This window comes from Tetrao urogallus (assembly GCF_951394365.1).
Source record: "Tetrao urogallus genome assembly, chromosome: Z".
NCBI lineage: Eukaryota > Metazoa > Chordata > Aves > Galliformes > Phasianidae > Tetrao > Tetrao urogallus.
The window spans coordinates 46,095,464-46,110,571 of NC_136816.1; the positions used below are offsets into that span (position 1 = coordinate 46,095,464).

General features: G+C 38.3%; 1 protein-coding gene across 2 annotated transcripts in view; it reads left to right on the plus strand.

Annotated features, from left to right (window-relative positions):
- Positions 1–4,399: 4,399 nt before the first annotated feature.
- PTPRD (protein tyrosine phosphatase receptor type D) overlaps positions 4,400–15,108 on the plus strand; it is a gene marked incomplete at both ends in the record, with an annotated part of 269,207 nt that continues 258,498 nt past the window's right edge. For both annotated transcript variants that reach the window (XM_079548803.1, XM_079548804.1), the window contains one exon: positions 4,400–4,484. In XM_079548803.1, the coding sequence (XP_079404929.1) occupies positions 4,400–4,484 (85 nt within the window). The remainder of the gene's footprint in view (positions 4,485–15,108) is intronic.

The window sequence follows — 15,108 nt, forward strand, 5'->3', positions numbered from 1 at the left end:
AATAGTTTATGCAATTTCTGCAGGAATTATCCTAAAGAAAATCATCTTTTGTTATTTTTGTAATAACTGTTGATCTCTTCACAGCTAGTGTGATCCATTTTATTTTAGGAAGAATCCTCATCTTTTTGCAGTTATGTAATATGGATGTTGTAAGAAAGGCTGCTAAGAAAATGCCATAATGTGAGTACATCCTGAAAGACAAACAACAGCATTTTGAGGAAGAAAATTGTATAAACCCATTCCACAACTGCTGTGTTGTAAAGGTCTCTGGTACTCTACTCTTGATGTAACAAGACACTGACAGGAGGAAATGCAAAAGAGAAGAGACTATCTATTTTAAGAATACATTTAGATGAACTTTTAACTTTGGAATTACGAAGATAGCATGTATTTAGACCTTGTAAGGAATTGTTTCAGTTTTCACAAATCAATATTGACCTAGATATAAGCCGGCTACCAGCATTAAATTTGGCACAATTGTCTGTAGTGGTGCCCCTGGCTGAAAAGATATATATATATTTTTTAATGCAAATCTGATGCAGTTGTACGGCCAAGCTTGATAGAATCGTAGAATCATTAAGATTGGAAAAGGCGTCTAAGATCATCTAGTTCAAACTGCTGGTCTCTTTTCTGGCTTCTGTCCATTCATTTCAAACCATCATCTGACTCTACAAATGAAATATTTTCAACTCATTTGAAAGAAAGGGGATCAAATCTACTATCTTTCTTCCGCTTCTGCTTATTTGACCTAAAATATCAGAAGTCAGGAGGCAAAAAACAACAGGCAGGGTCTTCTGGAAACAGTGTGTTAATCAGGTTAGCTAATGCTGTGACACCCAGGAACAGCAAAGAAGGAAGTATTGAGGGTTTTGGAATGCACAATCCAAGTGATAACAAATATCAACGTGAATGTAGATACAGTGAATGCAGTATTTCTATGTACATTTACAGTGAATGAATGGCCTGTGTTTTTTTTAATTGACAAGAGAAGAAAAAAGGCTCATTTTTCTTCTCAACCATTTTTTTTTGACAGATTCTGTGATCCATCCCTTAATTTCCTAAGAGATTATGGAGGAAAAATGTTCATATTCACAAATCACAGTCATGAAATATGTAAAATTCCTTTTTTTTTTTTTTTTGAGTGGATAACTATTTTTCTACAAGGTACCATATTTACTACGTCAGTGGAAGTGTCTGGAATATGAGAAAATAATCTCTAGTGCCCTGTTTAAAAACAGCTGTGTAAAACAAGCACTTTCATGGACTCCTTATTTTTCCCTCCTCTACTCCCCCCATTAATTATCAGTGTTGTTTCCTCTCCACTTCCTCCCCTGCCAAAGGGAGCAGTTTATGATTCTGACACAAATCTTAGTATCTGTCATGTTTCTGCTCTTCAACTTCATGCACGTCAGCTAGAATCTTTGCATGACCATTAAAATACAAGATTTTGTCTACAGGTCAGCTTCCTTTGGAGTTAGTTTAGTCCTTGCAACCCTTGCATGCTAGCAGAAGCAAAATCAAAATTATCTCTTCCTTGGAATTGCATTTCATACATCTCCATCTTTGTCATAGCACTGAAAACATTATGTAGCAGTTGGCTCTGATACGCTTGCAGAGACACAAATTGAGTCCGACAGGACTGATGTCTCATGGACTTTGCTGTCATTTGAAATGCTGGCATGAGAATGGTAGCAATGAAAGGGGGGAGCTGGTGTCTTCAACACTTTCTCTGTGAAGATTTCTTAGATTTGTATTTTTTGATAGCAGAAGCTGATTGAAGAGAGAATTTAACAAAAGAGATTCATAACAGCACTAGTTTTCTAACAGCTGCTCCTATCTTTTCTTCCTTCTTGAGCAGATTCTTTGAACATTGTGCTGTACTTTAAAATGGGCTCTTTATACCACCCACAAATCTGTAAGATCTATCTAGTGGAATGGCAATTAGTATAATTTTTCTCCTCCCTTTTAGTTTTTATCTTCGATGCTTAGAAACTACTTGTGTGGTAATGAAAAAGATAGTATCTGCTGTCTTTATTGTGCTTAAGCTAGACTTCATACTTGCCAAAGTTTATGTGTTGTAGGCCCTTGGAAAAGTATTTCAGTGACAATCATAGAATCATAAAATGGTTGGAAGAGACCTTTGAGAATATCTTGTTCCAATCTCCCTGCTTGGAAGAGACATTTGAGATTACCTAGTTGCAATCTCCCTGCTGTAGGCAGGGACACCTTCCTGTAGACCACGGTGCTCAAAGCCCCATCTAGTCTGCCCTTAAATACTTCCAGGGAGGGGACATCCACAAACTCTCAGGGCAACCTGTTCTCACCACTCTGAAAGGAAAGAATTTCTTCCTGATATTTAGTATATATCCACCCTCTTCCAATTGAAAACCATTTCCCTTTATCCTATTGCTACGTGCCCTTCTAAAAGATCCCTTCCCAGTTTTCCTGTAGATCCCCTTGGAAGGCCACAATAAGGTTGCCCTGGAGCTTTCTCCTCCAGGCTGAAGCTCCCCAAACCTTCTCAGCCTGTCCTCATAAGGGAGATGTTACAGCCCTCTTGTCAACTTTGTGGCTCTCCTCTGGACCTGTTCCAACAATCTTAGGTCCTTCTTGTGTTGGGGACCTCTACTCCAGCTCGGTTGTCATGAAAGCAGAGTAGTGGGAATTAGAGAATCATCTCCCTTTACCTGTTGGCCAAGTTTCTCTTGATATAACCCAAAATACAGTTGGCTTCTGGGCTGCAAGCGCACACTGCCAGTTCATGTTAGATCTTTGTCAACAGTTTACGGGCTGGTTCAGTCCAGTTCCATGACTAGTGGGGCAGAGGGATTTTGCAAAATCCACTCTTCTGGAAAAGGGAAACAGGGGACCCAAAAATAATTTAAAACAGTGGCAACAATCTGAGGAGAAACAAACTAATTTACTAAATATAGTATCGGAATGTAATGTAGCACACTATAATACAATTTAATTAGAATTGAAGCTAATAAATCAAATATAATGAGAGAGAGAGAATGTCTGAAAGGTGGAAAGACCTCTCCATAACACTGAGGTGAGATGTGCAGTCAGGTTGAGCAGCAGGGAGATGAAGAAGAACAGACTATGAAGAGCACATCAGGTGACCTTGCCTTGGGGTTATATCTCCTCTCTGACTGCAAAGCCACCTGGGGAATGTAGTTCTTCTTCTCTTCCAGACAAGTATCCGGAACTTGAGCATTAACAGTTAAAGTCCCAGTGCACTACATGATGTTATGATGTAGAATACCGATAACCAATAATCATAAAAACCATGGCAGTCTTTCATCAGCTGACACCCTGAAATTCTTCCCAGGGTTGCTCTCAAGCCGTGCTCCATCTGACCTGTGTCTGTGCTTGGGATTGGCCCTACCCAGGTGCAGGAACTTGCACTTGACTTTGCTGAACTTCACAAGGTTGACATGGACCCTCTTCTCAAGCCTGTCCAGGTCCCTCTGGATGGCATAAAAATGCTAGTGATATCTCCAAGTAGTCTGACAACATAATCAGGCTATTTGGAGATATCACTATTATTTTTATGTTCTTTAATTTCTATCATTGCTTAGATGCAATGAGCTTTTTGAGCTCACTCAATTGAGCACTGCTTTTTAAAGGCAGGTACTTGAGTTATAGCTCTTTCACCATATCATATCCAGTTGTGGGTCACAGTAAATGAGGTTGTACAAACTCAAATCTGATCTGTTTATTTAATGCTAGATTTTTTATTTTTATTTTTATTTTAATGCTTAGCATAATTCACACATGTAGAGGAAATTACAACAGGAATTTTGACCCCCAGGAATTGTTTAACATGATAGCACTTGGTGTCTGTCTGTTAGAATGCCTCGTGAAGTAGATTTAACTGTGTTTTTCCTGCCAGACTCCAAAGCATTAACTCTCAGTATGCTGTTTGCAAATGGACTTTTATCCATTTACTGAATCCACTTTGAATTCCTTCTTGCAAAATGAGTATTCCGGTGCTGTATTACATACTTCATTAAAAATGACGATTCATATGATTCAGAAAGTGTTGTGGAGTAGAAGAAAATTCAGGGAGCGACAAATCCTTGAATCCTTGAAAAAGTACACTGCAAAATACATTGGACATACAAACATATACTGTATGTTCTGCCTTTTCATACACACCAATAGCATGAACCAAGTTCCTTTTCTTTCATTCTTACCCTTTTGTCTACTAAAACATTTGCTTTGTTCCAATTTGCAAGTGTTGAGAAAAATTGGACAATTTCTGCCCTATACCTGCTAACCATATTTCTCTCTTTCTTTTATCTGTTCCACAGGCTCTGAAAATATTTCATCTGAAATTTCCGACTGGACAGACTCGCAGTGGCTTCTGAGCCAGTGAGAACGAGGCTGCCAAAGCATGCTGGTGCCAAGCTGTTGGATGATGCACGTAGTCAGGCCAGTGGTGGTGCTCCTGTGCTTGCTACTCTGTGCTGATGCTGAAAGTAAGCTTATTGTTCATTTGTGCCTAGATCTTGGCCAGGATAAACAAACAGTTTTGTTTTCATCTGGTGTTTACTATGTGTCTCTGAATGAGCATCTTTTTGATTAATTCTTAAAACATTGTAAGATACTCTCTAGATCACAGCCAGTATTTGAAAAGGATTATTTATGGTACTTCCTTACCATTCTTCTAAAAGCCTCTTTTCTTAAGCAACTAATGGTCCCGCTCAGCTGTGAAGACTGTTGCTATAATGTTATGTAGTAGAAACAAAGACCAGTTTTACTTGGCAAACATATATTAAATTTGTTTGATGCATCTGTCATTCCTTAACTATTTATTTCTTTGATTTGATTAAAAAGAAAAAAAACACCACCACCCTTTTCCCCCCCACAATTAATATTCATTGCAATTAAAATTCCAGGTCTTTGTAACTACAACAACAGCTGTTGTAATTTATTATTTCTGACAGCTGTTGTGGAGTACAGTATCCAAACAAATCATGTAGAACTGACAACTTAGTGGCTGGCCCAAATATGTGACAATTTAGTTGGAAAATACAACTATGTTCACTTGTACTTAGGGAAGGAAGGGAACTATTGGATTTTGGTCAATTAGTTTGACTATTAATGGGAAAGCAGTGCCTTCTTTTTTTTTTTTTTTTTTGGTAAATCACTAGGGCTACCTTGTCTACACATGTTGTTTCTCCCAGCTGTCCTGTGGCTTCTTGAGAAATAATGTATAAATGCAAAAAGTGAGGTTTACTACAGACTGACTTGTTCAGTTGATTCAGGGATATTTTTCAGTAGATATTTGTGATTCTGTACACCAATCAACAACTTCATTACAACACTGACTTTTGAAGACTTGTATTTTTCTATGCATGTTTGTAAGACAAAGGAGCAGTTGAATTAAATAGTAACATAACACACAAAATCAACATAAGTAACATTAGATAAGTAGGTTCTCAGTAAAGGCATGTTGAAGAGCTTCTTATCACTCTACCTGCACTCCAGGTATACTAAGTTATAGCAATGTAAGAGATGCAAAATTTTTCCAATTCTATCCATAATAAGACTGTTCTTAAAACTATAATAATATGAAAGTTAAAATAAATGAAAAAAAAATATGAGCAAAATGTACATATTTGTAGATTACTGACAGTTGAGATTCTTTGGTATCTTTCCAGGTAGATAATCAATTGGAATAATTGTATCTAAGTTGAAGCCAAGGACATTTTAACATTACAGCCAGCAAAGTATTAATTAGGAAATGGGCCCATGTGCTGGCAGTTTCTGGAGTAATAGTATACTACCTATTTTAAAAGTAAATTCTTAGCTTAGGAAATACAGATTTTATAGTCTCGTATACCTTTTCTGTTTCAGGTAACAGAATAGCTAACCTCCAGTAGACTAAACTATAATTATTTTTGTTTTGTCTTTGGTCAGGTATTAATTTGCAAAAAGACAGTCAGAACCTAGAATATTCTTTAGTCCTGGGGGAGGGAGGTGAGGGGGGTGGTAGGGGTGAGAGTAGTTTTTTCTAAGAATAGTGTGGCATTTAGTTTAAAAATAGCTAGTTTATTTAACTACTCACTAACTTATTTAAGAAAACTCTACTGTGATTCTTACTAATTTTAAATAAAACGAAACAGAAAAGAAATTGTCTTTTGTCCTGTGCTACTTGAGTTAGAAGGACTTCCCAATGTAGCTAGAATTGATGGAGTCTCATGCAGAATAAATGCTGTAAAATGTATGAAAAGCAACATGTTTTTATGTGAGAGGTACTCTTGTTGAAAACAGCCTGGACATAAGGTCTGAAATAGATACAAAGAATAAGTGAAAATGACATAGCAGTAAATTTTAATATTAATTAATTGTAGGAAACTAAGATTTTTAGAACAAGATTCTAAATATTTTTATTTTTCACAGGGCTAGCATGCTCTCCTGACTGGAGAAAAAATGCTAAAATCTCTTAATGATAAAAGATTAAATTTCTTGCTTCCATATTTGCTGGAGGAGGGATGATAAACCTTTTTGTCTGGAAGTGCAGTTTCTAGAGTAATTTGTTGGCTTAATACTTTTGATTTTATTTGAATTTTGAAAGGTACATTTCTATGGACCACACCTGTTTTAGTGTTGTGAAGGGTTTACCACTTGGGTAGTGATGCTTTTAATTTATATTAGTCTGCAGAAGGTGAGTGAGCTTGATGTGAATATTCACTTATACAGAAGGCTTTTATTTAATTTGCCCCTCTCTTAGTTTATGGGAAAATATCTATTTTCTTCTTACAAAATAAAAAATGTTAATGAATGTGGAAGTTGCCCGAAATTTTTATAAATGCATGTGTACAATTTTTACAAGAACTCTACAGTTAAAACTGATTTTTCAGTTCAGACATGCTTTTCTGCATTTTGTTTCATTTCCAAAGAATTTAGTTTAAAAGGTGGTAATTTAATAATGAAAACAAAAGCTAACGTAAGATTTTCTTCTCTTTCATTGACTTGGATTAAATTCTAACATGAAGTATGTGATACATTTAATACTAGCTAAAGAGTTCTTGTACTGAATACCATACATCTTACTTCTCCATTAACATATGAGAATAAAGACAGACTGTTATTTCCAAGCAGTTAGTAAGCTTTGAATTTGCATGGATATTTATTTATATGCATACAGATGTCGTTCATCATACTATATTAAGTAGCGTGATATATATGCATTTGTGGGTCTATACTGTGGAGAGTCACAGTAATGTTTCACTCTCGCACACTTTATTTGGGAGATATGCTGAGTTTCCACAAGACAATTATTTTGTAGGTTGAACATAAGCACAACTTTCTGCTGTGTTGTCATGTGTCTAGAAAGATGTTTAATTTGTTCTCTGATGGATTTCTTGAGGATTTGAGGCAAAGTTCATGCTCTGCTGGAGTTGATCTATCTCAAAAATTGCAGATTCTGCTCCTGTTTCTATAGCTCTTTGTGTAAGGATTTCAGACCCTAGTGTTTTCTAGACCTGCTTTTGAAATTCTTCATAAATGGTTGGCAAGACTACCTTATTCCATTTTAGTAAGGAGAACATATCATAAATAAGACAATGGGGGCAAAAAAAATTGTCTTTTTTTTTTCATCTACATGTAAAGGCTGTGTCTTGATAAGGAATAGGATGTATATCCTGAAACTTCTACTACGTTATATTTTTATCTGGAATAATGAATACATGCTCTTCTCATTACACTGTGGTATCACTATTGCGTGAAATCCAATAGGAAGATTACTTACTTGTCCTGAAGAGGCTTCTAACAGTATTACTTAGTACTTCTTTTCTATTTAAATGCTATTCTCACAGATGAACACGAGAATGAGAATTGTTTGGTTTACATCATCTTCTACCTTGATTTTAGAAAGGCATTTGATACTGTCTCCCATAACATCCTTATAACAAAGCTGAGGAACTGTAGGATACACAAGTGGACAGTGAGGTGGGTTGAGAACTGGCTGCCTGGCAGAGCACAGAGTTGTCGGTGGTGCAGAGTCTGGCTGGAGACCTGTAACCAGTGGTGTCCCCCAGGGGTCTGTGCTGGGTCCGGTCTTGTTCAACATCTTCAACAATGACCTTGATGAGGGGACAGTGGCCACCCTCAGCAAGATTGCTGACGATACGAAGTTGGGAGGATTGGCTGACACGCCTGAAGGCTGTGCTGCCATTCAGCGAGACCTGGAAAGGCTGGAGAGCTGGGTAGTAAGAAACTGGATGAGGTTCAACAAAAGCAAATATAGAGTCTTACACCTAGGGAGGAATAATTGCATGCACCAAAATGAGCTGCTGGAGAGGAGCTCTGCAGAGAGGGATCTGGGTGTCCTGGTGGACGACAGGTTGGCCATGAGCCAGCAGTGTGCCCTCATGGCCAAAAAGGCCAATGGCATCCTGGGGTACATTAAAAAGAGTGTGGCCAGCAGGTCAAGGGAGGTGATCCTCCCCCTCTACTCTGCACTGGTCAGGCTTCATCTGGAGTACTAAGTCCAGTTCTGGGCTCCCCAGTACAAAAAAAGACAGGGATCTCTTGGAAAGAGTCCAGCGGAGGGCCACAAAGATGGTGAAGGGCCTGGAGCATCTCCCCTATGAAGAAAGGCTGAGTGAACTGGGTCTGTTCAGCCTTGAGAAAAGACGATTGAGAGGGAATCTAATCCAGGTCTATAAATATCTGAGGTGTGGGGGCCATAGTGGTGAGGCCAGTCTCTTTTCAGTGGTACGTGGAGACAGGACAAGGGGAAACGGACATAGGCTGCAGCATAGGAAGTTCCACAAGAATGTGCGTAAGAGCTTCTTTACGGTGAGGGTGATGGAGCACTGGAACAGGCTGCCCAGGGAGGTTGTGGAGTCTCCTTCTCTGGAGATGTTCAAATGTTGCCTGGATGCCTACCTGTGTGACCTTGTGTAGGGAACCTGCTTTGGCAGGGGGGTTGGTCTTGATGATCTCTGGAGGTCCCTTCCAACCCCTACAATTCTGTGATTCTGTGATGAAATACCTCAAACTCTGAAATACACTGACACTAGCTGATGAACTTACTTGTGGCCTTTTGTCAGTGGAATGCAATATTAAATTGCCAGAAAGTCCTTCCCTAGCTGGCTTGATGAGGACATCATGCCCTTTATGTGTGTGGCCAAGATCTAATTCTGACTTTTAGAAAAAAGTATTTAAACTTGACTAAACAAAGTAAGCAATATTCAAAGGCTGCAAAATCATTTCACTCCTTTATTTCTAGTTAAATATATGTAGCTGTAGAAAATGTAAAATCTCAAGCAATATGACTTTTTTTTTTTTTTTTGAGTTGTCTTCTTTATATTTTGTTATTTTGTAATATAGTTATATATTTATAAACATTTGTTTAGCCTTCTGTTTGTAGAAGTACAGCCCGCTGGTTTACAGTATTTATCATTGGATGCCTTGCTCTCAATAGTACAAAAGGCAGCTAGGTTAAGACAATCCTTATCTACTGTGAAATTAGTAATATCACAAAATTTTTCATAAGAAAAGAGAGCTTTTCTCATGTTTGCTAAATTAACTGGCAGAGTTTACTTAACTAAAAGTTTTCTGCTGACATTGATCCATTTGATAACACTGGTAACATCTGAACTTGCATGAATATTTATTTAGGTACGTACAAATGTCACACATTACATGGTATACATTAAGCGGTGTGCCAGATATGCACTTATTGGCCTACACATAGCACTGCTTTAATGGCGTGAGCTGTCTGTCTTACCAGTTTGAAAGACTGTAGAGCTTGTAGATAGTCACAGAGACCATTTATTTAACAGATTTCTGTTCAAACTACATAATATGATATTTCTTTATGACCTCTGTAACGATGAGATATCAAGTCACTGAGTTCAAAGAAAGGTGTTTCTTGTAAGATGTTTGTTCCTGGGCTTTCTTCTTTAAATTATTTTGTGTTAGTAGAATCTAACGCATTGCTGTGGGTGTAATTCATCCTACTTAGTGATTTTAGCAAACACACAGGACATAATGATAATTTTCACCATTCCCCCCACCCTAAGAAAGAATTCTACAGTTTCTGCTACATTCCAGTATTTTTTTTTCTGTTTATTTTTTCTTTGTTCTTCGTTGCACAGCTTCTGTTCTGACATTTTACTTGTGCTGCTTCTTTTGATGTGATGTCTTAGAAGATAGCCACAGTTCTTTCTTCATTCAGTAGAAATTGTTGCAACTGACAATAAAAAGGCAAATTAAATATTAACAAAATATTAACAAAAAATACTAACCATAAAGAATACATTTCTTCTGTACTAGTTCCATTCCCAGTTGTCTGAACACTTTGTTCATAGTTCCAGAGGCATGCATCAGCTATCATGCTATATGATGGAAAACTCATTAAGATTTGTTGTAGAATCAGGAACAGCTGAAAATTTGCTGACAGGCCAGTGATAACCTTTAACAAATGCAAGGACTGAGACAAATTCTCTTCTAAACAGGATCAGAAAAAGGTAGTTTGATATTGGTGGAATTAAATATGTTTCCTTTTTTTCCTCTTTTTTTCTTTTTTTCTTTTTCAATTTGATTCCTTCATTTTATTTAGCTTTGTTTTTCAAAGAACACTTGTTTCTGTTACAGCTGAAGTAATTACATCTCTTATAATTATTTGGCATTTTTCAGCAAGGCAAAACACATTCAGGTAGTCCACATTCAAATCTTCACTTCTAAAGACTACTATATTAAATGACAGATCTTCTAAAATGATTATGTTGTTGAAATTAATTATTCTGTAGTAAAACTTGCAATTGGACGTGTATGGTTTACATTAAAAAGGAAGGAAGGAAGGAAGGAAGGAAGGAAGGGAGGAAGGGAGGAAGGGAGGAAGGGAGGAAGGGAGGAAGGGAGGAAGGGAGGGAGGGAGGGAGGGAGGGAGGAAGGAAGGGAGGAAGGGAGGAAGGGAGGAAGGGAGGAAGGGAGGAAGGGAGGAAGGGAGGAAGGGAGGAAGGGAGGAAGGGAGGAAGGGAGGAAGGGAGGAAGGGAGGAAGGGAGGAAGGGAGGAAGGGAGGAAGGGAGGAAGGGAGGAAGGGAGGAAGGGAGGAAGGGAGGAAGGGAGGAAGGAAGGAAGGAAGGAAGGAAGGAAGGAAGGAAGGAAGGAAGGAAGGAAGGAAGGAAGGAAGGAAGGAAGGAAGGAAGGAAGGAAGGAAGGAAGGAAGGAAGGAAGGAAGGAAGGAAGGAAGGAAGGAAGGAAGGAAGGAAGGAAGGAAGGAAGGAAGGAAGGAAGGAAGGAAGGAAGGAAGGAAGGAAGGAAGGAAAACCAAGCAACTGTTTTCCGGAATAGCTTCATAAGTACCATTTGCAGACAGGCCTGATATGGAAACTGTTTGCTTTGTTGTATGAGTGCTTATGATCACTAGGACTAAATTTCTCTCGGATTCAGATTTAAACTCTGACAATGAGGTTATTTCAGTTATTGATTTCACTTGTAGCAATAGCAAGAACTGTAAAATTAAAAAATGTAAAGAAAGGAGCTGTATTTTAATGTCAGAGAAGGGATGGACAGTACCACATTATTTAAGTTAATGTCAAATGCAAACAGAAACTGTATGTGTGCTATTCCCTTTAGCACCAGTTATTTCAAATGGCAAGTTAAGAAATCAGCATCATTCATATTCCTTTGTCAGAATAGGCTAGGAATCCCATTCTGTCTGGAGCTGGTACATCATTTAAGAACATATTCAAATATTTTAAATGTATTTTTAAAATGCTTATAAAAGCACATATAATAGTCTGAATGTAGGAAAAATTCGTAAGGAAAGAACCAAACAGATATGTAGAAATGTTAGATATTTGGTAATTATTCACACAACACAAAAACTGCTAAGTTGGTTTAGGATATTTTCACTCCTTACTTTAGGTTTTCCCCTCAATGTCTGAAATTGAGATAGGAGTGTCCATTTTGACAGTGAATTTCTGAGTAACAGATTCAGCAAATCACGAAGTATCTGAAAGTATATAGAAAGATTGGCATGAATTCTTGTTCCCAGACTTTCAGGAAACTCCTTCCAAAATTACAGATTTATGGGAATGTTTTGCATTTTGTAAATACTGTCTGCCTGATGTTGCATTTTTACAAACTGTACAGAAGAAATGTTTCCTAATATCCAACCTAAACCTCCCCTAGCAAAACTTTAGGCCATTTCCTCATGTCCTGTTGATTTTTACTTGGGATTAGAGACAGACTTCCACCTTTCTACAGGCTTCATTGAGGTAGTTGTAAAGGGCAATAATGTTTCTACTGAGACTTATTTTCTTTAAGCTAAATAATTCTTGTTTTTTCAGCTGCAGCTTGTGGCTTGTTCTCTATACTCTTCACCAGCTTCATTGCTCTTCATTGGGCATGCTCCAGCACTTTGATGCTATTTGTGTAGTTAAGGACCCTAAAGTGGACACAGTATTTGAGGCTCAACTTTATCAGTGCTGAATACAAGGGATGGTAGCTTAGCTCATCTCCTGGCCGCACTTCTGATACAAGCCAGGATGCTGCTGGTCTTCTTAGCCATCATGGCACACTGCTCACTCATATTAAGATGGCTATCAACCAATATCCTCAGGTCCTCTTCTCTCAGGCAGCTTTCCAGCTACTCTTCCTCAGCCTGTAGCATCGCATGGGGTTGTTGTGACTGAAGTGCAGGTGATGGCAGTTAGCCTATTGGAATGCCATACATCTGGAAAAAAATGTGTTTATTTAGTCTATTCAGATCTCTCTGCAGAGTGTTCCTGTCCTCAAGAGCATTAGCATTCCTGCATAACTTGCTGGCATCTGCAAGCTTACTGAGTGTGCACTTAATCCCTTTGTACAGATCATTGATAAAAATATTGAAGAAAAATTGCCCCAGTACTTATCCCTGATAAAACCCACGTGTGACCAACCTCAGATTGGATTTAGTGCTATTCACCATCCACTCAGAAAGTTTCTTACCCAGTGAAGTCTATGCCCATGAACAGCCAGATTCTCTGGGAGAATGCTGTGGAAAACAATGCCAAAAGCTTTATTAAAGTACACGTATGCAACATCACAGCCTTTCCCTCATCCACTAGGTGGGTGACCTTGTCACAGAAGGAGATCAGCTTAGTGAAGCAAAACCTGCTTTTCATAAACCCATGTTGATTGAGTCTGGTCACCTGATTGTTCTGTGTGCTGACGCTCAAGAACTAGTGCATTACCTTCTCTGGCACCAAGGTCAAGCTGACAGATCAGTAGTTCCTCAGATCCTCCTTCTGACCCTTCTTGTAGGTGGACACCATATTACCTAGCCTCTTGGCACCTGGAATGTTTCCATATAGACAGGACTAATGATAAATTATGGAAAGTGTACTTATGAGCACTTTCATCAGTTTCCTCAGTACTCTTGGTTACTTTAGTCTTTTTCTCATCCTTCATCACTATGAATTCTTCCATATCCAATAAAGATTATAGATACACTGTAGCCTTGCTTTTTTTGCTGATGCATTTGTAAAATAATTTTTAATTATCTTTAATCATAGTAGCTATATTAAGCGCCAGTTGGGCTTCGGCCCTTCTGATTGTGTTACTGTAGAGCCTCACAACATCTTCATAGTCCTCCTAAGTAGCCTACATATTTTTCCAAAGGTTATAAACTCTTTTTCTCCCTGAGTTCTAGCTAAAACCCTCTGTTCAGCCAGCCTTGTCCGATTCAGCCAGCCTTGTCTGATTCCCGTCTGACTTGTCTTTAAGCAAATGGAGATGGCCAGCTCCTGATCCCTTCAGATTATCTTCTTTAACAAGGCCAAAGTCTGCCCTCCAAAATTCCAAGATGAAAGTACTGCTTACCTCCTTCTTTAGCTTTCCAATGATTGATGCCACATTTATTTTGTGCTACAAGGAAGGTCCCACCTAGGTCAATATTTTCCCTCCAATAATTTCGTACATGTTTTAGAAAAGTATACAAAGCAGTTCTTGAGAATATTTGCAAATGGTTCTACATCTGAGAGAAAAATAGTTATTTGAACTCGTGCTTTAGAGAAAATCTATATATTTAAGCTACTACAAATGTAAAGTGTCACGGAGTTGACCAGATCAATCTATGTCCGTGACAGGGGCGACAGGTCTCTGCCCTCCCCCCCCACCCCAGTCCCACAAAAAAATGGGAAGGAAGGAAGGGAGGAAAAGAGCAGCGGCAACAATCTATGGAGGAAAACTTATTTTACTATAATATCGGAATACAAAATAACACAATATATACAATTTAATTGAAATTGAGATTAATAAATCAGACAAGATGAGAGAGAGAGAGTTCCCGGGACCGATTCAAACCTGAAAAGCTTGGAACGGCCAGGAAAGCACCCTCCAGCACCCACTGCAGTGGGTCAAACAGGTAAAAAGGTAAGAATGAAAAATACAGTTCAGACAGTTCAGAATAGACTAGTGTCTTTGGGATGATTTTGAAAATTAACTTTTCTTTTCTTTTTTTTTTTTTTTGTGTGTGTGTGTGTGTGTGTGTGTGAAAATGTCCTTGTGTTACAGTGCAGCTGTAGTGTCTACCACTATATTTTGATCCATAAACAAGAACAAAGTAAATGTATCAAGGCAACTTAAACATGCATACATAGGCCTACTGAGGTTTATAATGCAGCGTAAATCTAATCCATTAAAGAAATGATTGTTGACAAACTGGAGAAAGCACAGGGAAGTGAAACATGTAGATTTATGCTGAGGAAATGCTTACTAATCTTTTTTTTTAAATTAAGTTAGTTTATAAAGATTACTGACAGCTTAAGACAGCTAATGTAGATATGCTTTTATGTACAGAAGAAGGTAGCTGCTATAGACAACTTTGCTTAATAAGTGTGAGGAGAATTTAACAGTAGACACAGAGTCACCGAATCATCTAGGTTGGAAAAACCTCCAAGATCATCCAGTCCACCCACACAGCCACCATGAATATTTCCCCACTTAACTATGTTCCTTAGTACAACATCTAAATGTTTATTGAACACCTCCAGGGACAGTGACTCAACCACTTCTCTGGGGGGACTGTACCAGCATCTGACCATTCTCTTGGAGAAGAAAATTTTCCTAACGTCCAAACTGAAACTACTCTGGTGCAG